The sequence below is a fragment of the Echinococcus granulosus genome, assembly GCF_000524195.1.
Source record: "Echinococcus granulosus chromosome Unknown EG_S00067, whole genome shotgun sequence".
NCBI lineage: Eukaryota > Metazoa > Platyhelminthes > Cestoda > Cyclophyllidea > Taeniidae > Echinococcus > Echinococcus granulosus.
The window spans coordinates 235,624-258,391 of record NW_020170447.1 but is presented as its reverse complement, the minus strand read 5'-3'; the positions used below and the strand labels follow the sequence as shown (position 1 = coordinate 258,391).

At 43.2% G+C, this 22,768-nt stretch overlaps 2 protein-coding genes across 2 annotated transcripts in view; one reads left to right on the top strand and one right to left on the bottom strand. All coding sequences in view use genetic code 11, as the record gives it.

Annotated features, from left to right (window-relative positions):
- EGR_06990 (hypothetical protein) overlaps positions 1-1,036 on the top strand; it is a gene marked incomplete at both ends in the record, with an annotated part of 2,299 nt that extends 1,263 nt beyond the window's left edge. The window contains one exon of the mRNA XM_024496239.1: positions 636-1,036. Within this exon, the coding sequence (XP_024349356.1) occupies positions 636-1,036 (401 nt within the window). The remainder of the gene's footprint in view (positions 1-635) is intronic.
- Positions 1,037-5,832: 4,796 nt separating this feature from the next.
- EGR_06989 (hypothetical protein) lies at positions 5,833-22,606 on the bottom strand (the record flags this gene model as incomplete). The annotated part of the gene is made up of 17 exons (XM_024496238.1): positions 5,833-6,226; positions 6,656-6,860; positions 7,536-7,704; positions 7,955-8,060; positions 8,171-8,223; positions 8,918-9,038; positions 9,815-9,987; positions 10,029-10,194; positions 13,147-13,235; positions 13,311-13,442; positions 19,579-19,781; positions 20,702-20,942; positions 21,172-21,240; positions 21,280-21,337; positions 21,835-22,037; positions 22,110-22,194; positions 22,521-22,606. 17 exons carry the CDS (start codon positions 22,604-22,606, stop codon positions 5,833-5,835), a joined length of 2,553 nt encoding a protein of 850 aa, XP_024349355.1.
- Between the last annotated feature and the right edge of the window lie 162 nt (positions 22,607-22,768).

Here is a 22,768-nt window from a genome sequence, read left to right as displayed (position 1 = left end):
TATGAGTGTGTGAGTGGTTGGGCGGGTGGATGTGAAACTTGCGATACGAGTTACGCAATCGTTTATTCCAAATCGCCAAGTACAACTGCTGCTGAAATCTACCCTCTCAATGCGGTTCAATACAATGCAATGCAACTGGATCGTGTGCCTGGAAAACTCGTACATTGGGAGCAGAACAGTGTTGTCTTGCTAACTGGTTGGAAGAGAGCCCCATTATTGTCAGGCGATTGGGGGAACGGAAGGGTGGAGTGTGGGTGGTACTGACCACCCCTTATCTGCATCCCCATTCTGATGTTTCTCGAAGTAATGCTAATCACCTTCTCCTTGCTCTATCATCAAACTCTCATAGAGCGAAGGCGGCTAAATGCGACTCACATCTGTCAAATGTCTCGTTACTGGAGTATTACAGATTTCTACAGTGGTTATTAAATTAATACGGGTGCTAAACAATGCCCTCCTGGAGTCGTCTATTGATATCACTTGCTCAGATTAAAACCCTTTAAATAAAACTGGAAACTAAAGAGAATTTTTTCTAAAATCATTAAAACTGGCTACAGTTTTTCCCAATTCCTTGCTATAATGGGTTGATTTGATTGTGAAGGGATATCAGCTTTGGGTTTTTGATTGTTTTTCAGCAAACTACACACAACGTTCCTGGAGTGTTCCACATCAACGCAACGGATCGGCATCCCTGATCGCCGCCCTAAACGCCCAATCCCGTGCCTCACCTGCCACTTCGGCCCGTCTGCTCCACCCACCACCACGACTCACTTCGTCGCTGCCTCGTCTGACTGCCCACTATCGAGGCCGAGTCAATCCACGCAACAGATACAGACGCAGAAGCGGCAGTAGAGGTCGTTCCACCAACTACCATCGATACAGCAGTCGCCCCTCATTTCTGGTTCCACACAGATTGGAGTACGTCCACGCGCCTTTAGAGCCGCGGCTTCAGCGGGCGGTTAATAAGAGGTACACAAAGCTCATGGCAGACTCGGCTAGACGCCTGGTTTCTGCTCACCAACCCCTTGAATTTTGAGTTCTTTTATGTGTCACATATTTCATTCAATTTCCATTCTTTAATTGCTGCAATGATAATCATTTAATTATTTTTCGCGTTAAACCCAATCTTTTACCTTTTAAGTCCAATAGAAGGAAGGATGGGTATTTTCTTGGATGAAATTGCCCAGATTTGCCAAACGGTAGCATAAAAATTTCCACAAATTGGCGCTTCTGCCTATGTCACTATCTTTTAACACAACCCGTTCCGAGTCTTTCAGGAGGGCTGAAGGGCTACCGTCTTGGACCTAAGACCATGCAGCGAGGTGGAAGAACAACCGGCTTAGAGTTAAGTGCCAGGGTAATCAAAACGAAGAATTTAAAAGACAATAAAACTGTTGCATTGGCCCCATACCCTTTTAAGCGTCGTCCCCGGCGCTGCCCATGGCCACTGTCCCGCTTCGACCACCATAAAGTAGTCGGCACTGTAAGGCAGAGCATTCACGAGACAGCCACGACAGCCGTTGAATTTGCTTGCAATGGAAAAGATATTTGACCGCAGTGTCGTTGACCCCTCTTGGTAATTCCGGTGGATGTGAAGTTTTGTTGTGTTTGGGAATTCATCACTAGTCGTGGGAACACTGACCTAAAAGCTGTCATTTAATAAGGAACGGAGTTTAAGAGGCCTTCGTGGGGCTAAGGTATTACGTTTTTTCCCTCCTTGCCGCGTTCTCCTCACTTCAATTTTGTCCAGCCATATCCATCTATCTGGTTTCTCTGCAGCTAGTAGAGACGTGGAGGCATTGCATGCCCACCTAATTCTCACAAGTACCGTGGACAGCTTCGCAACGCACTTTTTTCAATGGTTCAGGGCTAGTTCCCCTTAAGCTGTTGGCAGCATTCCTGCACATCACAAATTGGAGTAGCTACAGGAGGTAGACGTCACTTTTAACGCTTCTGCTGTAGATCGTTACAGATTCTCCAATCTGCAGCTTATGTCTGTCTCTTTAAACCTCTATTCACAAATGTAAAACTTGAGAAAGTTGCCGCCTGCTCCTTGCCCTCCTGGACGGTCCACTGACCAAACGAATACGTCCATCCACTTGAGATTGCCCGCCTCCAAACGCCCTTCCTGCTCCTCTCCCTCCAAATGAGTGTGCTTTCACCCATTCCTCCAGCGGTCGCCTCGAAGGTGAGGTTGGAAAATGCACTGTTCTTGTTCCTACCCTACATTTGCTTGCGATGAATGCGATCAACCAGGTAGTCAGCTGTAGTAGCAAGTGTCACTGGGCATACTCTTCGCCTCTTCCTCTACGCGAAGGATGACTGTGCCGCACGTAAATTCCCAATCAACACCAGGGAGAAGGTTAGCGTTTTCCTCCCTAGACCTAGACAGCACGACGTCAATTCTACTGCATATACCCCCAGGGGACTAATGCCATAGTCATCCACGGATATGCTGAACGGCTTATGACGTCCAACGTCCAACATCCCATCATCAGCATTACCTTCCCTTCGCCCTTCGGATTGCTTGTCAATATAAGCGCACGGAAATTTCTAAAAAGAGGCACTCCACACTTTGCTCTCGGCAAAGCCACTTCTGTTGCTTTTTGAATAGCTTTAATACTGGACAATAAGCTCTTAGCCTTTTTTACTCAGTTTCAAAGCATGGTCTGACTAACCATAATCTGGTGGATCACACTCATTCAAGGGGATCTCACACCTTGGTGAGACCGTCAAATCTTTCCTCCAGATAAATTAAAGTCATCCGACAAAAAATATTCACGCAATTTAGACTAGACCATCATGCAACTTTCCAGCAATCCGTGGCCTTCGCCATTTCACTTAATAGCCAAGACAAATCGAGAAAGCTACCGATGCCTGTTGAATACCCCATATTTCACTTTCACAATGCTTCCACTTTCCCCTATGAAACCTTCGTATTCATAGTCCACCACCGAATTTAGCTAGCACGACTCCCTTTGGCTTGTTTTGGATTTGTAAGTATTCCACTTAAAACATCGTAACGCTGTGCGGATGCAAACAACATCCTTGCAGTCAGTAAATATCCAGCAATGCAGAAAAAAATACCTGCGAACTCTCTTTGAAAGCTTTTAACTACATGTAATAGGTAGAAACGCGAATAGCTGTTAGTTAGGAGTAAAATCAGTGAGGACTCGAAGGCACATCAACAATTCCCTCCGTGTTAGAAGAGGTTCCCGCCACTGGAGATTATCCACGCCCCAGTTCGTGCCATTAACCCCATCGATACTAGACCCCATTAACTTCTCTGGTCACTTTAGTCTTTGCTAGGCCGAATTAGCTGGATTACCCACAGATTTCTTACAGAATGACACTTGGTGCTTGGAACTTAACGACGAAGCCATCGAGACCCTACCTTTCTCAAAACTACCCCAAGGGAATTGACTTTCCTGACCTTGCGGTGAACTTACTCCTCGTCGACAGGTGGCTTAGAAGAAGCTGCTGAAAAAAGTTGCTAATAAGTGACGTTCTTACGACATCTTCAGCCAACGTAAACAAGTTCAGGAGGTTTGGACGAAGCCGCTAAAAGCCCTCCTCGCGGTTAAGCACTTCAGGCGTCTGCTTGGGGGTGTCGCGATTTCAGGCCATATGCAAATTCATGAAGCGTCCATTCTGAATTGGAAGAATCGCAACAGCGCCTGCCCATAAGGTTTTGCGAGTTACCTCTCTTTCAGGACGATAGTGCAATTAGGTGCCACATTGCTAACATTTTTAAAATCCTTCTATTGCATTATTTACGGGCGTTTCCATTACCGTAACACCCCAATACTTATACCACATCAGAGCTCGTCTGCAACCGCTTTACCTGTTTGAATATGCAAAAGGATGCACGACAATGGACACAGTTATACGTACTTACGCGTTGACCTGCATTGTTTGTTCCACACGATATTCACAAGCAATGTCCATAAAAGGTGCCCCCATACTGACAGTGATCCGAGCACCAGTCTTATAAGCCCCTCTTTGGAGTACCAGTGAAAATCGCCACGGATCGCGACTCGCACGTAACGTCTGCCTGATCGTGGAAGCTGCAAAGTTTACTCGAATGCTACCACACGACGACAATTGCTTACCATCCTGTCACCAGCGGCCTTAACGAAACCTTTTAACACCAACTGAAAGCCGTTATTATTGGCCAACTCTGTAGTAGAGTTGCACCCATGCCTTGACTCAGAGTCCTGTCCACCTTCGAAATTAGTGTTTGGGTGTTACAATTCGCCTTCTTGGAGAGAAGCTCATCGACTTTTCTACTTTCCATGAATCCTGGCTTAAAAATACATGTCCATACCAACTACCAATCCTCCTCGAACGTCCATTTAGCTCCCACAGATCCACTGAGATCTCATTGTTTCACACTCTCTGTTTGTTAGATTTGACACTGCTCAAGTCCCTTTACCTCCGTTCCATGACAGCCCCATAAAAAATGATGGAATAAAGTGGGAAGTAATTCGCCCATGACTTCTACGGTGCGAAGGATGTAGTTAGCATCGATAGACCGAAGGCGGGTTGAGTGGTGAGTTTCCAACTCTCACCCTCCATACCATCCATCATCATCCCACCTAGAACTCCCCTTGCATCTTCCACACGGATACAGACCCCTTCTGCACAACACAATGTGCTCCCACCTAGTTTGGCCCCTACCCGTACGTGTACCTTTTAGATGTGCCGTGGGACCTCCTGTACACATGCTGACTTTATACCATAGTCCGAGTGTCCATCGGGCGCCTTGGGGAAGGAGGAGGAGGAGTTCTGGTGCTAGTGCATCTACTGTATTTATTGTCCACTGTTCTCCTGCGTTTCTTCCATTTTTTTTGAATAATCATATCGACTTGCAACCTGGTGCAGGAACAACAAATGCCGCCTACATCTCCTGCTTGGGGAAAAAGATATTACAGAACCATTGTTGATAGGCCTAAATTAAGCGAAATTTAGTCATAGTCAGGCTACAAATTTTGATGTAGATGTAAGGAATTTTCCTCAATTTACCCATCATTTTATAACAACGGAATTAAATTAAAACATATCTGTTATTCGTTTGAGCTGAAAACGCCTGGGGCATCCAATGTTTAATCTTGCTCTTTGATTACGCAGAAGATTTCCCCTTGGAAAGTATTGTTCCTTGGCTGCTGGACTAAAAACAGTGGCACGATCATATTTCTAACTTTCAAACGTTTTACGGCTTGGGCACACAAGGATGCCAAGGAATAGCTTTTAACTTTATATTCCCATTAAAGCACATTTGTTGTAATTAATTGAGAACGGATAAATTCATTGTGATGCATTTCTGTATTTTGTGAGAGTATATTTTACAGTTCGGTGACGAACTCGGAATAACGTGAGAACGACACATCCAAAGCAAATAGCTAAAAATCGATATCGATTTTCTCGATGGCATGACTCACGCAGAAGTAAATTCGACTTATTTAACGTCAGAACGGCGCAACGCAAATTGTCAAAAGATCGATATCGATTGCGAGACTCGTGAGGGAGTAAACTTGACTTCTTTAAGAGAACGGGCTTAAGTTTGCTATATTCCAGAAACAATATATATTCACTACTAAACTACATCTTAGGGTGACAAATTTACTCACACAATGGCAATACAAACCGCCCTCCCTCAAAGTAAACGTTTGTCAATTACAATCCTTTTTTGGGAGGTAGTTACTCTTGCATGCACTATGGACTTCGGCTTTTGACCCCAGTACTTGGCATAGTACAGTCGACGGAGCTATGCCCGTACTCTTGGAATTCAGGAAAGTACACTTGCTATTTATATCTCTTTACACAATCGGTTTAGATAGCACCATCGAATGTTCTCGACACGGTGCATTTTGTACTCCGAAAGGCCGTGTAGATGAGGGGTATTGTGGTGCGGAACGACAAGGATGCCGAAGTCGGTGTTTCACGTTGAAAGGAATGTGATGCCAGTGATGTTTTGCTAGTTTTGTGTTTCTCTCGAAGACTTTGCGAGTAGGCCAGGCGGCGTTGAGTGGCAGAAACGGCAGGAGCCCCCTGCGATGGAGTTGGATTCCCAAAGCCCATCATCCGGCGTCGACTCTCTATGTGACTAGGCACTGTGAGTGGTCCCGGTGTGATGGGACGAGCAATCGATTTGGTGCCGGTCTCAATCACACTGATTGGACGAGGTCGCGTAGATCGATTAAGACTCCTTTTTGTCACGTTAGTCCTGGACAAAAAATTGGGCTAATTCACAAATACTACTCTATGTTCATGCACAAAGTATAGGGATTCAATGGTAGATGAATAAACAATAAAATAAACGAAATGTTTACAAACTAACAGACTGTCAGAGTCAATCAAACACGCTTTGTAATAGGTGGTGCAATTTTGATTAGTTGAGTTTGCGCAATTTTTATTGGCTGAGCTTAACCCAATGAGGACCTTGCCTACAATTACGGCATTCAGGGGTTAAAATCCAGATTGACGCGCAGATCAAGAGTAGGATGCAACCGGGTAACTAGTACAGCTTTTTAGCTTGTATTGATGGATTTCCAGCTATTATCTCTATTTGCCTCTCCAAAGTTTGTTGTCATCACTGTCTTCGCTTATGTCTGGCGGCCAGCCATTCACAAGAAAGGTAATAAAGGGGACCTACGACGTTGTTTGAGGCCCTCCGCGATCCAACACCGCTTTAATTGCACTAATACGTTGACGACTGAGGGATTTCGATTGCACAGCTTTCAAGTTTTCCTCCAGCCACGCGGAGTGTTGTTGCAGACGTTTAATCTCTTGACAGAAAATGGTGCACCGTTTTCCAACAAATTCGTCAATTTCCTCCTCCTCTTCGGGTTCCTGAACGTCTATACATAAGATAAAAGAATAAGTCTTATTTTCCTGGGAGGATTTGATCCTTTTTGCAAGTCAAGTGGAACTTAAAAGGAGAAATTCCATTTGTTAGAGCAGAGTGAACTCGTCTGCTTTGTAGTAGGGAATGGCTTAATCGGCTCTTTTTGAAATGAAATAACAAGTGATTGGAAAGACTGCTATTAGCAAAAAATCTGAGCTATTGAAACGTTGAACTGTCGGAAGTGCAAGCGCAACAGAGAATGAAGCACTTTGATTTACGAAAATAGCAGATGTTTGAACCAACACTGAGTGGTTAAATTCTTGATCGGAATAAAGTTCCACCACTCAGTTTTCACAAAGAACAATGATTTTGTGAAAATTAATAAAACATCAAAACCGAGGCTGGAAACATTGAATTCCTGAAATGAGGTGGTACCGACTTACTAAGCAGGAAATAAATATATCCCTTATGCTTCTGACAGCTCTAATAATAACCTAAAAGAGTCCCACCAAAAAGATGGAAGAGTTTTTTAAGGTTACCAGAACTTGTTCGAATGAAATAAGTAATTGCTGAAGGCCTCCAATTTTTCTGCACACAAAACTCACCTAGCTAAGCATGATACGCTACAAGGCTAGGTTGAAAATGACTACTACTCGTAATTCAGTAGCGCTTTTCTTGATTTGCTCACCAAAGCTTGCCATGAGCCATTTGTAGGCACCTTGAACACCTTTGAAGAGTTTTTGCCTGCCCAGCCGATCGAGTTTGCGATTGAGGCACATCAATTTTTCCATATACTCCTCCTTTTCCATCTCTAGTTCCCTCATGCGCCCCAATTGGGCGCGTTTTTCTTCAGCGTACTACAAAAATGAAAATATCTCCGTACATTTCAGAACATAACTTTAAGGAGTAACGTCACTCCCTCTCTTAAAAATTTCAAAATTCTTGCCCTGTCTAGTAGTAAAAATAAGTCAAAACTAACGGACCACTGCGACTTTAACTGTAGCCCGAATCTGATTAACTAAAGCGATTAAGTCAAAATTAGTTCACAAATTTAAAAGGGAAGTGGAAAAATGGGCTGTAAAAAAGTCAAGTACGCTTTATCCTCACCAATTCTTTCACTCGATTGAACTTCAACTTTGCATCCTCCACTCTCAACTCTTGCCGAGCTAGTGCTTCCTGTGTTTTTCGATTCAAATTTTCGGCGAATTCAAGCCTTACAAAAAAGGAGTTGGAAAAATGATTTTTGACATTTAAAATGCAATGCTGTTGATTAAATTGTGCGCTTTGATTAGTGAGGCAGTCAGTAGGAGTGGTGTGGCATACCGTTTACTAACAGCAGAAAAACGGTGATTCAAATCGTCCAGTTTTTGAAGTCGCTAAGAGAAACGGAGAGATAGCAAAGTAGCTGATTAAAAAAGGGGAGGAAAGTGCATTATCATGGCTCTTTGAAAGTAATACTCTCATAAGTAGTAGCATTTGATAATTATTCCTACTAGATTATGTCATATGCCTGCTACTGTCAATCTTGTCACGCTGACACCATGGTAGCCGCAAAAATTGCATATAAAAAGCATTAAAAGGAGGGAACCGAGTCTTGGCTGATCTGGGTGCTGCAAGTTAAAGGACCCCCATGTGCTGCGAGACACGAGTTTCTCTCTATCGGTTTAGCGGCTTGCAGGGTTAGCTACAACCACGACCTCTAGGAATAAAGAAGGGGCGGTGGAACTGAGGCACAGTGTTAGATTCAATTCTTGACAGCTTCCAGTGGATCTGGGAGTATGCAGAATTTGATAGAACAATTACACAAAAGCCGTATTTCATTGAGAAAAGGTAGAGGCCGGTAGTGAATCGTGCCAGATTATACTGGGTGCTCTGACCCTATGGCTGGTATTATGACCAGTAGTGGAACAGGAGGGTATTCGAATTACTGACAAGATTTTTTCATGGAAGAAGGGAGTTGAGAGCGTACCCTGAAGTCTCAGTACCTCTCAACGTGACAAGAAACTCGGAAATGCTCAAAATAGAGTAACTAGGCCAGCAGAGTAGAGGAGAGACAAAGAAAAGACTTACGGCAGATACTTCCACTTCCATAGGTCGAAGACTCTTCAACATTTTGTATCGTTTCCGAATTTTCGACTTTATTCGGGTGCAAGTCTGCTTCGCCTCCGAGATTGCACTTTCCATTTCTTTTCTTAAAGAAAAAAAGGTGACGCGTAGTAAAAACATCAAGTGCTTCGGTCTTGACCCTTTTAAACCATTTACTGGTTTACTTATTTGTTTGTACTAACTTCATGCTTGTTTAAGTATACGCCCAATTACTCTCGCTCTTCCGTCCTCGTGTTTAGTAGAAAGTCGAGTTTTGAAGACCATGTCTACGGTCTCCCAGACCTTCTGTGCGACAACAGCAAAGTTCCCCTCAAACGAATTAAGGAGGAAATCTTCCAAATGACCAATCAGCAGTTCTTTTCGGACTTTTTTGAAAGCACATCTAATTGTCAAACTGACCATTTACGACTTCGGTCGAGATAAAAGGAAAAGCGCGGAAAGTGCACTTTTCGTGAGTGTTTAAAAAGGTAGAAGATGCGTCAAATTCACGGTCCATCTACGGAACCGAAGTCTTAATTTTTGTTGCACAGTGACCAGATACGTGGTCTGAGCGAGAACTTTCACTTAGCGGTCTGACCTGCTCGGGTGGTCGTGGCCACACAGCCTCCCAGCCTTTATGCTCACTAGCTGCGAACCCTCATGCTGCTCTAGTTAGCCTTTCCGTAAAGACTCGCGGCAAAAAATTTAAGCAAATTAAATAAGTTTACAAGGATTTAGGGGCATGGTTTCTTTTTTTATTAATATGATTAGGAGTTCCAGATATACCGTAGAGGTAATAACAATTTTAACCCAAGGTTTAATCTCTTAAGTACCTTATTGAAAACCCTCCCTACTTAAACTGAATTTCAGTAGACAACTCACTTAGTGGCATCGAGTTGCTGATATGCGAGAGCGGGTTGTGCATTCAATTGGCAGATCTCTGCTTTAATAGCACTAATTTTAGCTGTCAGAGCCCCGAGTTTCTGGTTTCTCTCCTCAATCGTCACCTCCGTACTCTCCTCCGAACTCACCTTCGTCTCATCCAATTCACGGCGCTAAAAAAGGACTCCGGTTAGAAATTCACAACAATACCTACCATTCTTTCAACTTGGTGTCTAAACTCTCGATAGCTCTTCTGTTGAACCTCTATTGAAGTTAAGAGATCAGCAAGTAATGAAACACTTTTCTTGTGAGCTTCCTGCTTCATGAAGTCAAGTTTTGCAGCAAGTGTTGCAGCCGTGTTTTCATAATGCTGCAGTTTCCTAAAATAAACCACAATAAAAGCCAAGTTAGCCCATGTAAGTCCTCCTTTACTCTCTTCAGAATGAGATACAAACCCGGATTTATTTTGTCAAAGTAAGGACTGACGTAAAAGGGCATTATATTATAATTGACTGATAGACATTCCAAGAGATTGGAAATGACCCCTTAAGTAAAAATGGGAAAAGCTGATGGAACCAAATTATAACGTGCCTCCTTAACAATAACTAGTTTTTAAAATGCATGAGCAGGATGTTGTTATTGCCTCTATCACGCATTTGCGCTGCCGTCAGAAGAGGTAAAGGCGGAAATAGAGGTGGCACTGAATCACTCCTGAGCATACCGTGCGACAACAGTTGTCCAATAAGATTAGCTACTCTGACAGTTTAGTACGAGAATTACCATCCTGGAAGAAAGGTAGTTGAAAAATTATTCACATTGATTGCTCTATAAGGGTGTCGTGTGTAGTGAAAGCGCAAAGCCGTCTCCGCTGGTACGACCCAAGTTTGGAAACAAAGTCTTTAGTTGGAACGGATGTCGCAACCTTAGAAGAAATTCCTGATTCAAACCTACAGAAGTTTCCTTTTTTAAGTCCAGTTGCTGAACATTCCAAAGCGTCTTGGAACTGGCGCCCTACTTCACTTCGCTCTGATTGGTCTTTACCATTTACAAATAGTATAAGGCAAAGACCACTCAAAGTGACGTGAATCAGTGAGATTGGGACACCACCCTGTGTCTCCACTACCAAATGTCGCCATCAAAGACAGTGGTATTGAAATTTTCATCTCTGGTCATTTTAAGTCGGGAGCTTAAAAGGATCCGCGCTCATACGCCCACGCGGCAGTTTAATGGCCATCATCAAGGCATGATTTGGATGGCCTCCTAAGTTCAAAGATTTAATGTGTTGAGATGTTTTTGCCCGATACTTCACCTTTCATCATAAACGAGGTGACAAGTTGCAATGAAGTGACGAATGACAGAGGGTGGGAGAGCAGACTAGGAGAGCAGTATGCTTTGCCATCTAGGAAGTTCATTGAAACAACCCTTGTATTTGGACCATACGAAGGTAGTAGCCCTCTCGCTTAAGGCAGGGCCATCTCTTTAATCGAAAGCTACTTACTTTCTAATCGGCACCAGGTAGAAGTAAAACTTTGACGTGTTTATTTCGCAAATGAGTGTCTGCTTGAGGAACCGTGACGGTAGGGAAGGGGGGGGCAGGCGGTATCCTCCTTCTCCTCTCTCCCTTCCCTTAAGCCTAAAGCGGTCCGCAGGCTCTCCTTATAGACCCTTCTTTGAGGCGATAAGAGGTGAAGCTTAGTATTGCGTTACTTTTCGACTGATTCATTAGTCTAGGCAGTTTCTCTACGAGAAGGAGAAGTATTTCTCGAGCATTTTGAAGTTTTTTCGTTATAGCAGCCAGATAGATAGATAGCAAGTGAGCAATCGCGTCTACGGTGCTCCACCAGGCAGGCATAGTCTTCCTCTTTAGGGCTGAAGTGTCTTGGAAGTGTAGGTTGAGTCGTGAGGGGATCAAACAGGACTAATTAATGCCATCTTTTTTCTCTTCATAGCAATACAAGAGCTATTTCTCCTTACGGGCCAGTCAGCGCACAGTCTAAAAGTTGCACGTTTCATTGCAAATGTGGCAGAAATGAAGTGATCCACAGAGTCAGAGACTCACAGTGTGCTCTAAGTCTTTCTCGGGAATGTCATTCGCAACTCTGTCACGTAGATTGAGCACGCGAAACGCAAGACCGCCACTGCGATTGACGTGATCTATGCCCTCAAACGTTAGGGTGGCAGTCCCTACGGCTTTGACGCCAAGGTTGCTTCGCAGCCAATGGGTGGACAAATGGATACATTTAGACGGTGTTGTGTGAGCGTCCCAAGAGCGCTCATTGAAAATTATTGTCTGTCATCTGTCACTACACATGGGTGGCTTTTACTACGACTTCCTCCTCCTGGGTGATGCAGGTATGCAATGACCTTTTGGCAGCCACTCACGTTGAGCAGTACTCACACTTAATCTTAACACCTTCAATTCAAATGATTTTATTGTGGCAATAGTAACACGTAATTTGTCATTTTCAAAACAAGAAGGCATTTTTGAATAGGATGCGTCTTCCCTTGATAGCCTCGTAGCCTGAATCAGCTTTCTGAACGGTTAGTTCGCCAGCCTTTGCCACACACCATGCAGCGAATTCGGCACAGGACTTCTGCAGCCTCGGAACTGGCTTTGTGAAGGAGACAAACCTGAACCATGCACGCCAGTTTAGCTCAATTGATAAGAGGCTTGAAACTAAGTGAAAGGTGGTGGATGGCTATATCAAGAGCGGAACGGAAGCCAGTGTAGCGAGATATACCAACAACGGAATGAATTTTCTCCAAGCCAGCTTCTTTTAATCACTCTCATTCCGGTGGACAACTTACGTATCTTCTTAGACGACAAAGGAGATTGAGGGAATTGTGTCTGTTAATGACGGCTGTCTGTGTTCGTGAGCCTGGATCTCACTGAGCCCCAAGTTCGAGTGATCAGTGGACAAAGGCCTCGGTACAGAAGTCTTTGAGTCCTGACAAACATGCGTGCTCAATGGACAGGGCTTGCGCTCGCGTGAGGGCCAAGTGGCCGGTGGATGATGTCAGACACATCTGATGCTTTCCGTTTCCCAGACCTACAGCATTTGATTGACCTTGCTTCCATAACAAGTCGCAGCGCAATTAAAGTCCATCTGTGTTCAGTGTCAGTCAATCCGGAGGGAGCAAGCGAAAGCGCTACTTTCTAGAACATTCCATGGTTAACAAGAAATGTGGAAACATCCGGAAAACAGAATCAGGAATGTTTTCCGAGGTTGCAGACATCTCCACCGAATTCGGACTTTGGAGGGACACTTGCATGATACATGAACGGCATAAAACTCTCCATTTGAGTCACGCACAAAAAAGTTCATGCTTACTTCCTCCGTTCCTCCAGCCCAAAACGTAAAATTTTTAGACGGATTTTTCGATTCGCCTCATTTGTAGATGGGACTTCCACTTCCGGTAGCTAAAAGGACAGACAATTAGTTCAGAAGACTAGCACCGGCATGCCAATCAGGAGGTACTTGATCAGTCTGTTTACCTTTATTCCAGTCTTCTCTTCTAAAAGGGCAGCTTTTCGAGAAAGTTCAGCACTCAAAAAGGTGCGGAGACGATTCTTCGATTCCAGTAGCCTTTGCTGTAGATGTACCGATTTTGACCGATTTTTACCGGTCTATTAATAGAGGAAGAAGAGGAATTTTTCAGTTAGGCTCATTGTTAATCTGAGGAGCTAAGTAAATTTTTTCTCTCAGAGGAAATCCCTTCCTCTTAAAACAAGTTATTTAATGGCTGAGGCAAGTTGATACAACCAAAAAGCCCGAAAGTTTCACGGAGAAAGGCTTGATAAATGGTTAAGAATGAGGAGGCTTCTGCAGTCTGCCTGTGCAAAGCGATGTCGCAGTTCAACCTGCTAACATTCGTTTATGTAATTTTACCTTGGGAGTGGATGAACGCATTCCACCACATCACCGATTCAGTGAGGTGATTTGGCGCTCGCTTCAGCGTTTGGTTCAATTTTGCGCTTTGGTGGCGGGGCCTATGACTTTCCAGTCCTCTTGGAAGGCTGGAACCTCTTTTCTTTCATAAAGGCATGGCTTAAAATGGCTGTGGGAGAGACTCATGGCACTATTTGGGTGGCAACAGTAGGATAACACCATCCCAGTAGCTAGCAAGTGCTAAAAAGATGAGAGAATCTGCGTTGGATGGCCAAACTCCCGATGACAGATCTTCAAATTCGAGTTGTCTACACCAACTGCTGATGGAGAGAGGTCAAGTTCTATGCTACAGTTGCAGGACACGAGATTTCATCTCTTTTCGTTGCTTTTGGGCAAATATTTCTATTACAGACGATCAACACACACAATATGCTCAGTGTAGAACATCGTCCAGTCTTTGGAACTACTTCTCAGCAAATTCTTTTCCGAAAGATAATCAGAGGCATCAGCCACATCAGCATCACATTCCACCACTAATAAGTAGTATTCTCCGCAAAACGCGAACCCACCTCATCGTCCTTGTTGATGATCTGTGGTTAGTAGCACTTGGCAGCCGCTTAACTGACGGCACAACTTCAGCGCATGGTTGAAGGAGTCATCCAGTCTGTTTGCAGGTTAGCAAATAATCTTCCCCCCCACAAGATTGGCTTATCACGACTTCAGGGAGAAATCGACACGTCTCATTAGTGTGGAATAGCGCTATAAAGTTTTCTATTTCTTATTTGGTAAACAAAGAAAAAAATTAAAGAACTTTGAGGTCCAGTATCCTTCAACTTTACTGAGAGGGCTGAATTTCACAAAAAAATAAGTAAACGAAGTATCAAAACTGAGTGGAGCGGAGTGAGTGACAGGTCTATTCGAAAATTTACTGGATCCTGGGGAATGACGTGTTGCTGTCAATCGCCACAACATACTTCTATGACCAAAACGAAATTCCACCACAATAATGTCTGTTTACCAAAGGGAAAAATGGTGAGGGATTCGTTTTCTCCTGTCAGAAGGAAATGTCTACAGATGAGCTGTGAAACGAAGCACACATCTTCGTCAAACCCTACACCTGGAAGTGGATTAAATGTGAAGCTTCTGACAAGGAAGTCATGAAAATGCGTTAGAATAAATTTACCCGAAAAGAATATTTACCACCTGTCGAGATAAGCGAAGGTAGAACGTTTCAAAAGTGTTCTTTACGCACGTATAAGAAATATGTGGTGCAACTTATACGTTTCCACGAACAGAACAAAGTGGCTAAATGCGAGGTAAAGGTGGTAGGCTCACTTAAATAAGTAGTATAGATGTAGGGAGTGGATATGCTGCTTAACGCTGTATGTATATGTTTAATGACGAGGGCACTTCAGTCACTACAAGTTACAATTCCGCTCTGCAGTAGGACCTCCGAGGCAGGTCAGTAGCCCCTCCACTCTTCCACAAGTTAGCAATATATGTACCTTCACGGTACTTTGGTTTGTTACAACCTCAAGGAAAACTCGGGACGCTACATTCATGGTTAAAGTTTACCAGCCTCCTCTTCATGGTGCATTAAGAAGTCAGAAGGTCTTTTTTTTCAAGTTCCATTCACTGGTTACATAAAAACGTCGAAAGTAGTAGGATTAGCTGTTAAAGTCTAACTAGAGGAGTTAGCATCGTCAAGATCAAGTCCACCTAATTTTGCACAACAGAATTAAAAAGATATTTCTTTACAAATTAATGGTCTTTTCTCCCAACAACCGTTTACGCATCTCTCAACCAAATGAAAATGGGTACTTAGAAGGAGTGGAGATAACCAGAAATGAAGGTATGAAATTTGACACCGATTTTGGCTAATCTTTCCACAAGGGCTTGCTGCAACCTGCTGGATTTTATTAAGCACATACAATTTCTTACATGCAAAGCACAGATAGACGTCACTTTATCGGTTCGGTTTGCTTCGCCTGATTGTGCTCTCCATCACCCTTTTGCCTACTTTTAAGTCGCGTATTATCAAATGTCAATTGCACTAAACTGATGAATGTGATTCGGGCATGTCTGCCTCACCAACGGAAGTTAACTCGGTTCCGAGACTGCCAAATTTGTCAGAAAAGATGGCGTCACAGGACCGACCAGTCAGAACCTGGTTACGAGTCATCCAAGGGGAGGCGCATCATGGTCAGGAAGACTCCCCAGTCTTGATTGTTGTCACCATTGAGACATTAGGAAGGGGAAGCCGTGATAAAAGTTGCACACCAAATGGGCGCAACACATCAGACAATAAGCTTCAAGCGCCATAAATTTGTTCTTTATCCTATTCACGCATGCTACAAAACGCTTCTTTTCCGCATTGTTTACTGAACAACTTTTAATTGGGACTGGCTTCTGTATTGTAACATTCGTTCGCTCCTTCCGTACGACATACTCAATTTCCCACACTATATACACACTTTCAAAGCACCACATGCCTGTTTGAGGGAGGCAGTGGCACTGAAGATGCAACTGCTCACTCACTGAGGGGCCAAGCAGCAATTGCGCCCGAGATCTATCCACTTAACAAACTTTAAATGTTGTAGGAAGATTTTCTTTCTCAGAAATGGTCATGTCTAAGACCAGTCAAAAGGCAGGGATAAAACGCGTCAGGATAGAAGAGAGAAATACTGCTTCACCTTACCCTTCGCCTAATTTTGATGGTACCACGATGATACCGTCGCAAGTGCTAAAAATCGCCTTTTCTTGGCAACTGACAGTTAAGAAAGTAAAATGGACTAATTATGGAGGCAAAGAGCCCTCTTTGTGGAGTAAATTGTAGCCTGGCTAGGGTCTCTTAATGATGTCACATTCGTCAAACTCCCAGCGCGAGGTGGTGATGGAATGCACCAAAACAATTCATTAGATGGCGATTGACGTAAAAAATCTTGATGTTGTAATTCAAAAGACGAGTCTGGGAAGCCTGAAATGCCAATAAACGTTTTTGTTTATTCTCTACAAAACCCGCTTTCTATATCAGTTGACGAAGAAAGTGTCCCTTTTGAATGTGGACTCTTCCAACTCAGCTAAGTCTCTAGAGTTTAGTGGCGCCTTACACTGAGTAGTTAGTTGTCCTCCACACTGCTACTACGAACTCAAAGAAGACTCGGAGCAGCATACTAGTGGCAGGGATAGGGGACTCCGCTTCAAAAGGGCAAATGTCCCAATTTTATTGGCCGGTTAACAAACCTTAACCTCAAGGAGGGAAGGAACATACAGTAGATGGCTGATTAGACAGATAAATCACAACAATAAGGGCTGTCGACGACAAGTCCAGTTTGGAGAAGTACTTCATCCCAGACCATTAGCTTTACAAAGCCAGTGAATCCTCTTGGCTCAGTCCAGAAAGGGCAGCTGGACGGGACACATAATTGCCTTCTCGACTCCAAAAAATAAGGTCACCATCACCGTTCTAGGCTAGTGAGATGATTTGAAAAGCATTTACGTTGCGACAGTCTAATCGCAAAAGCAACCACGGGGCTCGCTGGGAACGAGACTTAAAGGAGAGAAGGCTAATTTACCACCCCCCCCCCCCCCAGTTTACTTATATGGCCAAGGCTAGATGTTCTCAGCCACTCTGTACGACACTAGGAAGTCTATCTTTGGTAGCTCGCCTAATTTCACCGTCAGGGCTGACTCGGGGCGAGGTGCTATTGACCTTGCTCCAACAGGGCATGAATGTGGGTAGTCCACACCCTTTGACTACTTTGTGTAATACATAGACGTGAATTTCGTCATTAGCCATGTTAAAACCATGTTTAAACTCAACGGCAAAGTTATTTGGTGAGTTCAGGGGCGAGACTTACTTAATTTCTTCCAATAATTTGCAACCACATTCGAAAAGAAATAGTTCCGTCGTTACTTTTGACACATTGATCTCCCAGTAGTTTCGGGTATTAAGAGCAACACGCAATCCTTCGTTATACATCTCCAAGTTATTCAACGGCTTAAGATCGGGTTGTAGAACGGACAAGATGGAAGAGTATCTGGTGTGATTGGAATATAATGACCGTTTAAGGCAAGAGGGACATCGTAGAGAGCACAATGGAGGATGCCGTACCTATATACTGGCTCATATCCATGCTGTACAGCGCATCCATTCCACAGGTTCCTAGATGTCACGTCAAGTCTTTGCCAAGAGCAAGACCGAAAACCGCGCAAACAGTCTCTGGTCATCGAATGAGTTAGGGGTGAGTGGAAGAATAAATAGACTGCTCAGTGGCGAATGAAAAAATGAACCAGAGGCGGGTAATTTGATCCACCACTTCCACAACCATCGCCTTCAACACCTCATTATCCAGTACTCGGGTTGAGCTAATTTGGATCGCCTTCGAGAATACATTCTTGTCAGCAGAACACTGCACCTGGTAACTTTTCAAGCCCAGATTTTCGGCACATTCCTTCCACGACGCAGTTTTAGTATCTACTGATAAAACGACGCATGGAAGGAGGGCCACGCTTCATAGTGCAAAAAAGAAGTCAAAAAATTAGACATTATGGTCCACAGAAGGAAGTCAGAGGAAATTTTGCTTTTTTAAAGATTCCATACTAAAAATATGTTCATCTTAAGAGCAGTCACTGTCTTTTAGGCTTCGATACAATTGCCGATTCACAACATGTAAAGGATCGGTCTGAGTTCGGGCAATTTTTGCTTCTCAACTCAACTGACATTCTCGTGGATCTCGAGATTCCCTTAATGCCGCTACCTTCTCTGTCTCCTCCATGGAGGCAGCACTAATTGTGTTATCAGAAGGCTGGAGGGGCGACGCTGAGAACCAATTTGTAAATAGAATTACTACACCGTAAAATTCATTCACACAGAAAGAATTACGTAATGCTGAGACGCTCCAAACCGAGGAGACGTCGTTCTGTTCATTGAGGAGAAAATTTGTCCGGATATGTTTACCAGTCCGAGTTCCGTTTCGTTATTCCTCCTTTTTGCATTAACATTCAGGACTGTTGCATTTCTTGTGAAGTTTGCGGGGAATGTTCCAGACTGCGCACCTCCCATCCAAGACTTAATCAACGGCAGTTGAGAGCAATCATGGCAGTTTCCCACTTTTCTCCACTCATATTGACAGCAACAGAACGACGACTTTCGGTCAGCCTTAATTTAAGTCGTATGCTTAAGTCTTTACAAAAAAGTAAACAAGACCACTACAATGTGGTACAAGAATTGCAGAATTTTCCCGAAACTTCAAACAAATTTGAATCTTACGGATTGCTTGAACCCTTGTAATCTTTGGAGATTTAAAAAAAAACGGTTCTTTATCAATGTTGTCGTTATTATTTTGAATTTTTGACAGATTTAAATTAAAAATTACCCAACCTTTCAAAAGTTTAAGACGTTTTGACTTTCTACAATTATTTCCAAATCTTGAATCAAGGGAAATTTCCCAAGCATTTGTGAAAATTTTTTTGGCTTCGGTTTTGGTACTCCTCGCAGCCTGATTGGTTCATTTGGAGTCGCGCCAACTCACCGCACCAGCTGTAGGAGGTGGGGAGACAGGATGGTACTTTGTGCGCATAGGCAACACTTCAAACCCAGTTTCACATCTCATCTGCAAATTTTTCACTACACTTGATGTTCATCAAGAATAGACCGCACACGCGCTGAGAAAACCTATGCGAGAGTAGGCGGTGGTGTCGGAGCCTTTTTTCTCGCGAGAACTTTCCACTCAGATAGGTGTAAATGAAAGCTGAGGTGCTGCACTCCATCCGGCGTTAATTGACAACTAGGAGATATCTCACGAATGAGTGCGTCTTTAAGAATACTTAGAGGGTGTCTGAGTTTGTTACGAAGTGGGGTTACTTATTCACCCTACTGTGCTGTAGTGAGGCATTTTGAATAGGAAGAGCCTCATTGAGTGGTTGAGCTACCTGATTTAATTCTGTGGGAGTGATGATGATGAGATTGTGGCAAATTCGAGGCCAAGAGTGCAACGCGAGGTTCTCACGCTCCACCGTCCGCTCCGCATTCACATCGCTAACCAAATGAAGCGCGTTTTCCGCCATGGCAGCGGCTTCCAATCACAAAAATTTGGCTTCACTCAACGTCCATCTCTCACTCATCAAATTACTATCATGTCATTTTTGTTGCCAACCCACCTGTCTTCCTTTGCACTGGCAGCAAGGCCTTTTGCAGGCTCATAAGTTCTGGTGACGCGATATTTTGCTTAACTGCGCTTTGGGGTACGCAGGAACGTCAGTCCTCCCGGGCTTCACTTCCGCTAGGCGAAATGGCCTTCCAACCGTGCTCAAAGCCTTTCAGCCTCTCTGAACATTAAAAATAAGCCATTCCCGCACACTGCTCTATGCCTCACCGGGCCATCTGAGGAAACACTGGGAACTGCAACAAGGGAAACCCGAACTGGTGGCAATGAACTTTAAGCATGTTTAGGTGGAAGGGGCGACAACGTTCAATTGTGTCTCCACTCACGGTGTCCCGATGTTTCTGTATATTTATGGGCAAACATTCAAATGTTTTCCACCAAAGCAAATTAAATATCAGCTACGTGAGCATTGTTTAAAAATTTGAAAGTGGGATCGTTTTAATCTGCCGACACTAAATGCCGCTGCATTCGATTCCTTTCTAGTTTCTTTTCATCCGAAGTGTGTCCAACGGTTAAAACAAGTAGCTGTATTTATTGATATGAAAAATGTCTTTTAACGCGCCAAACCTCTTGCAAGTAGTTTCACTGAGAAAATGTCCGGATTCTACTAAGCATATCTATGCATTTATTTCATTTACTACTGCACAAAAATGAATAGATTTTTAACTTATTTTGTGTAGCCCAGCAAAAGATCGTGCAGGTTAGGTAAAAAGGATGATCCACTCTAATGTGTTCTACCGATTAAGAGATTTTTATGAAATGAAAGGATTAGACTCTCGTGGGATTATTAGAGCACAGGCTTATAAGTCAACACAGATAACAAAACGGACTTACACTGTCCTCATACTGCTTCAGAAGGTCTATCTGTTCTTCCAATGCTTTCAACTGGCGATTGGCGATGTTCTGACGCTCTTTCCGGTGTTCCCTAACAAGGTTATTAATCGCCTCTAGTGAATCTGGATCCAGGACACTGTGTTTGGCCTGGATGGCAGCATCGAGCAGCCTGGCAGTCCTCTCGGACTCCTGGACCAAGCTTTTTCGAAGTTCAAGAAGACGCTGCATATTTGGCGGCTTGAATTTACAAAAGATTTAAGAGGCGCATTTATTATGCCAGAGACTATGTCAAACCATCCTTAATGGATCCTAATCAGTTTATTTCCCTGACTATCCGAGTTGAGTTTGCTGGTGTTATTTGTATGAGGACTAACCCATCACAGAGATAGAAAAACACGCTTCTTCCAAACCCAGTGTGCCAATATTCGCATACGCACGTGATTCTCGTTATACCGCTGCAGTTTACCCGGCAAAGCTGTGCCAACTCTCTTACAACCTGCACCCATGTAAAATCCAAAGCCTCGGATTTAGCGATCTTTAAGGAGATGGAAAGACTGGGAACACTTTTACTTACTGTAGATGATTGAGCACTTTGAAGATCTTGATGCTCCGCAAGGAGATTTTCACGACGCCTAAAATCGCAAAAGAAAATGCGCTAAAATTACCAGAGATCAAAAATGAAAGAATTGAAGGCGCGTGATGTAAAATGCCTTTTTGAGGAAGACACTAGACGCTCTGTTTACGGAGTCAAAAATAAACTTGGCAAGGGCACCGATGAAGGAATGGGTTGGTCCCGGAATCAGGCAACAAACTTAAAAAGTAACTAACTCAATACAAAGACAACGGTTTTTTTTATCAAAATAGTTTGTATAGGTAGTGAAAAGGATATATAATTATCAAAATACCGACAAATTTCATTACCCCCATTAGTGGCTAGCATTCATGGAGATTGGAAGATATGGCATAAGAATTGCACCAAAAACCTCTTTTTTAGATCTTTCAAAATCAAAAATCAGACACTCCCAAGTTTTCGCAACTTTAAAAAAGTGACTAAAATGTCTTCAGTCTGACCACACACTGACATTAACTACACCTTGATAGGACTGAAGGCGAGGAAAGAAAAGCCTACATGAGTATCCCATCAAGTTCTTTCTGGAGTTGAAAACGTTCTGTATAGAGCAGGTTCATAGAAAGCCGCAAATTTAGCAGATTTTGATGGAGCTCCGCAGCTTTTAGAATCGATGCTGTGGTTTCCGAGGCAAAGCGACATTTTGTATGAGTAGTAGTATCAACACAAGAGGTCATCCGCTCCGCGGCCACAAAAACTGAATCCTTAAATGGAAAAAGAAATAAAGTAAAAATACTTCGTTATGGTGTAAAAAAATGCGGTGGAGCATAAATTACACTGTGGGATCGTAGATGCAAGCCCTCTGTTGATGCAATGGTGAAAAGTTTTATCGAGGGTGCCGATTTCGGCTCTGCCGACAACCTAGATAAGAGTAAGAATATCTTTTAGGTACGTAGAGTGAAAAAGAGAGTATCTTACAAACAAGAGGCAATAAAGCACACAGATATCTTTTTTGTATAAAAATCACGAACAAAAGCATAAAAATCTAGGAAAGATAATGAAAAAGTGCAACAAATTAACATACTTTGTAATTACGACATCACCTAAAAGCAAAATCGCATTTTTACATTTCAAAAGTTAAGCCCATATAAAGCCATTTAAAAAATTATGTATTTTAACAATGCTAGCAACAACAATCCAACGACGTTAACTCAGTACAATTGGAAAAGTCATTAATAAAAAGATACCAAAATTGTAGCCACAAACCATTGGTGAGATGTTCACTAACATCAGATGTAATGCCGGAGAAGTAGGTAGAATCCGGTGAAACCATTCCTGAGTGACTGTCTTTTTGATCTATCTCGGCTTCTTTCATTCCAAGGTAAAATACATCGTCTGATATCCTAACAGTTTTGCTATACGAGTTCTCTTCTGACTCGTATGATAAACTTTTTACTTTGGCCTCGGAAATATGATCATCAGTGCCTTTTTTCTT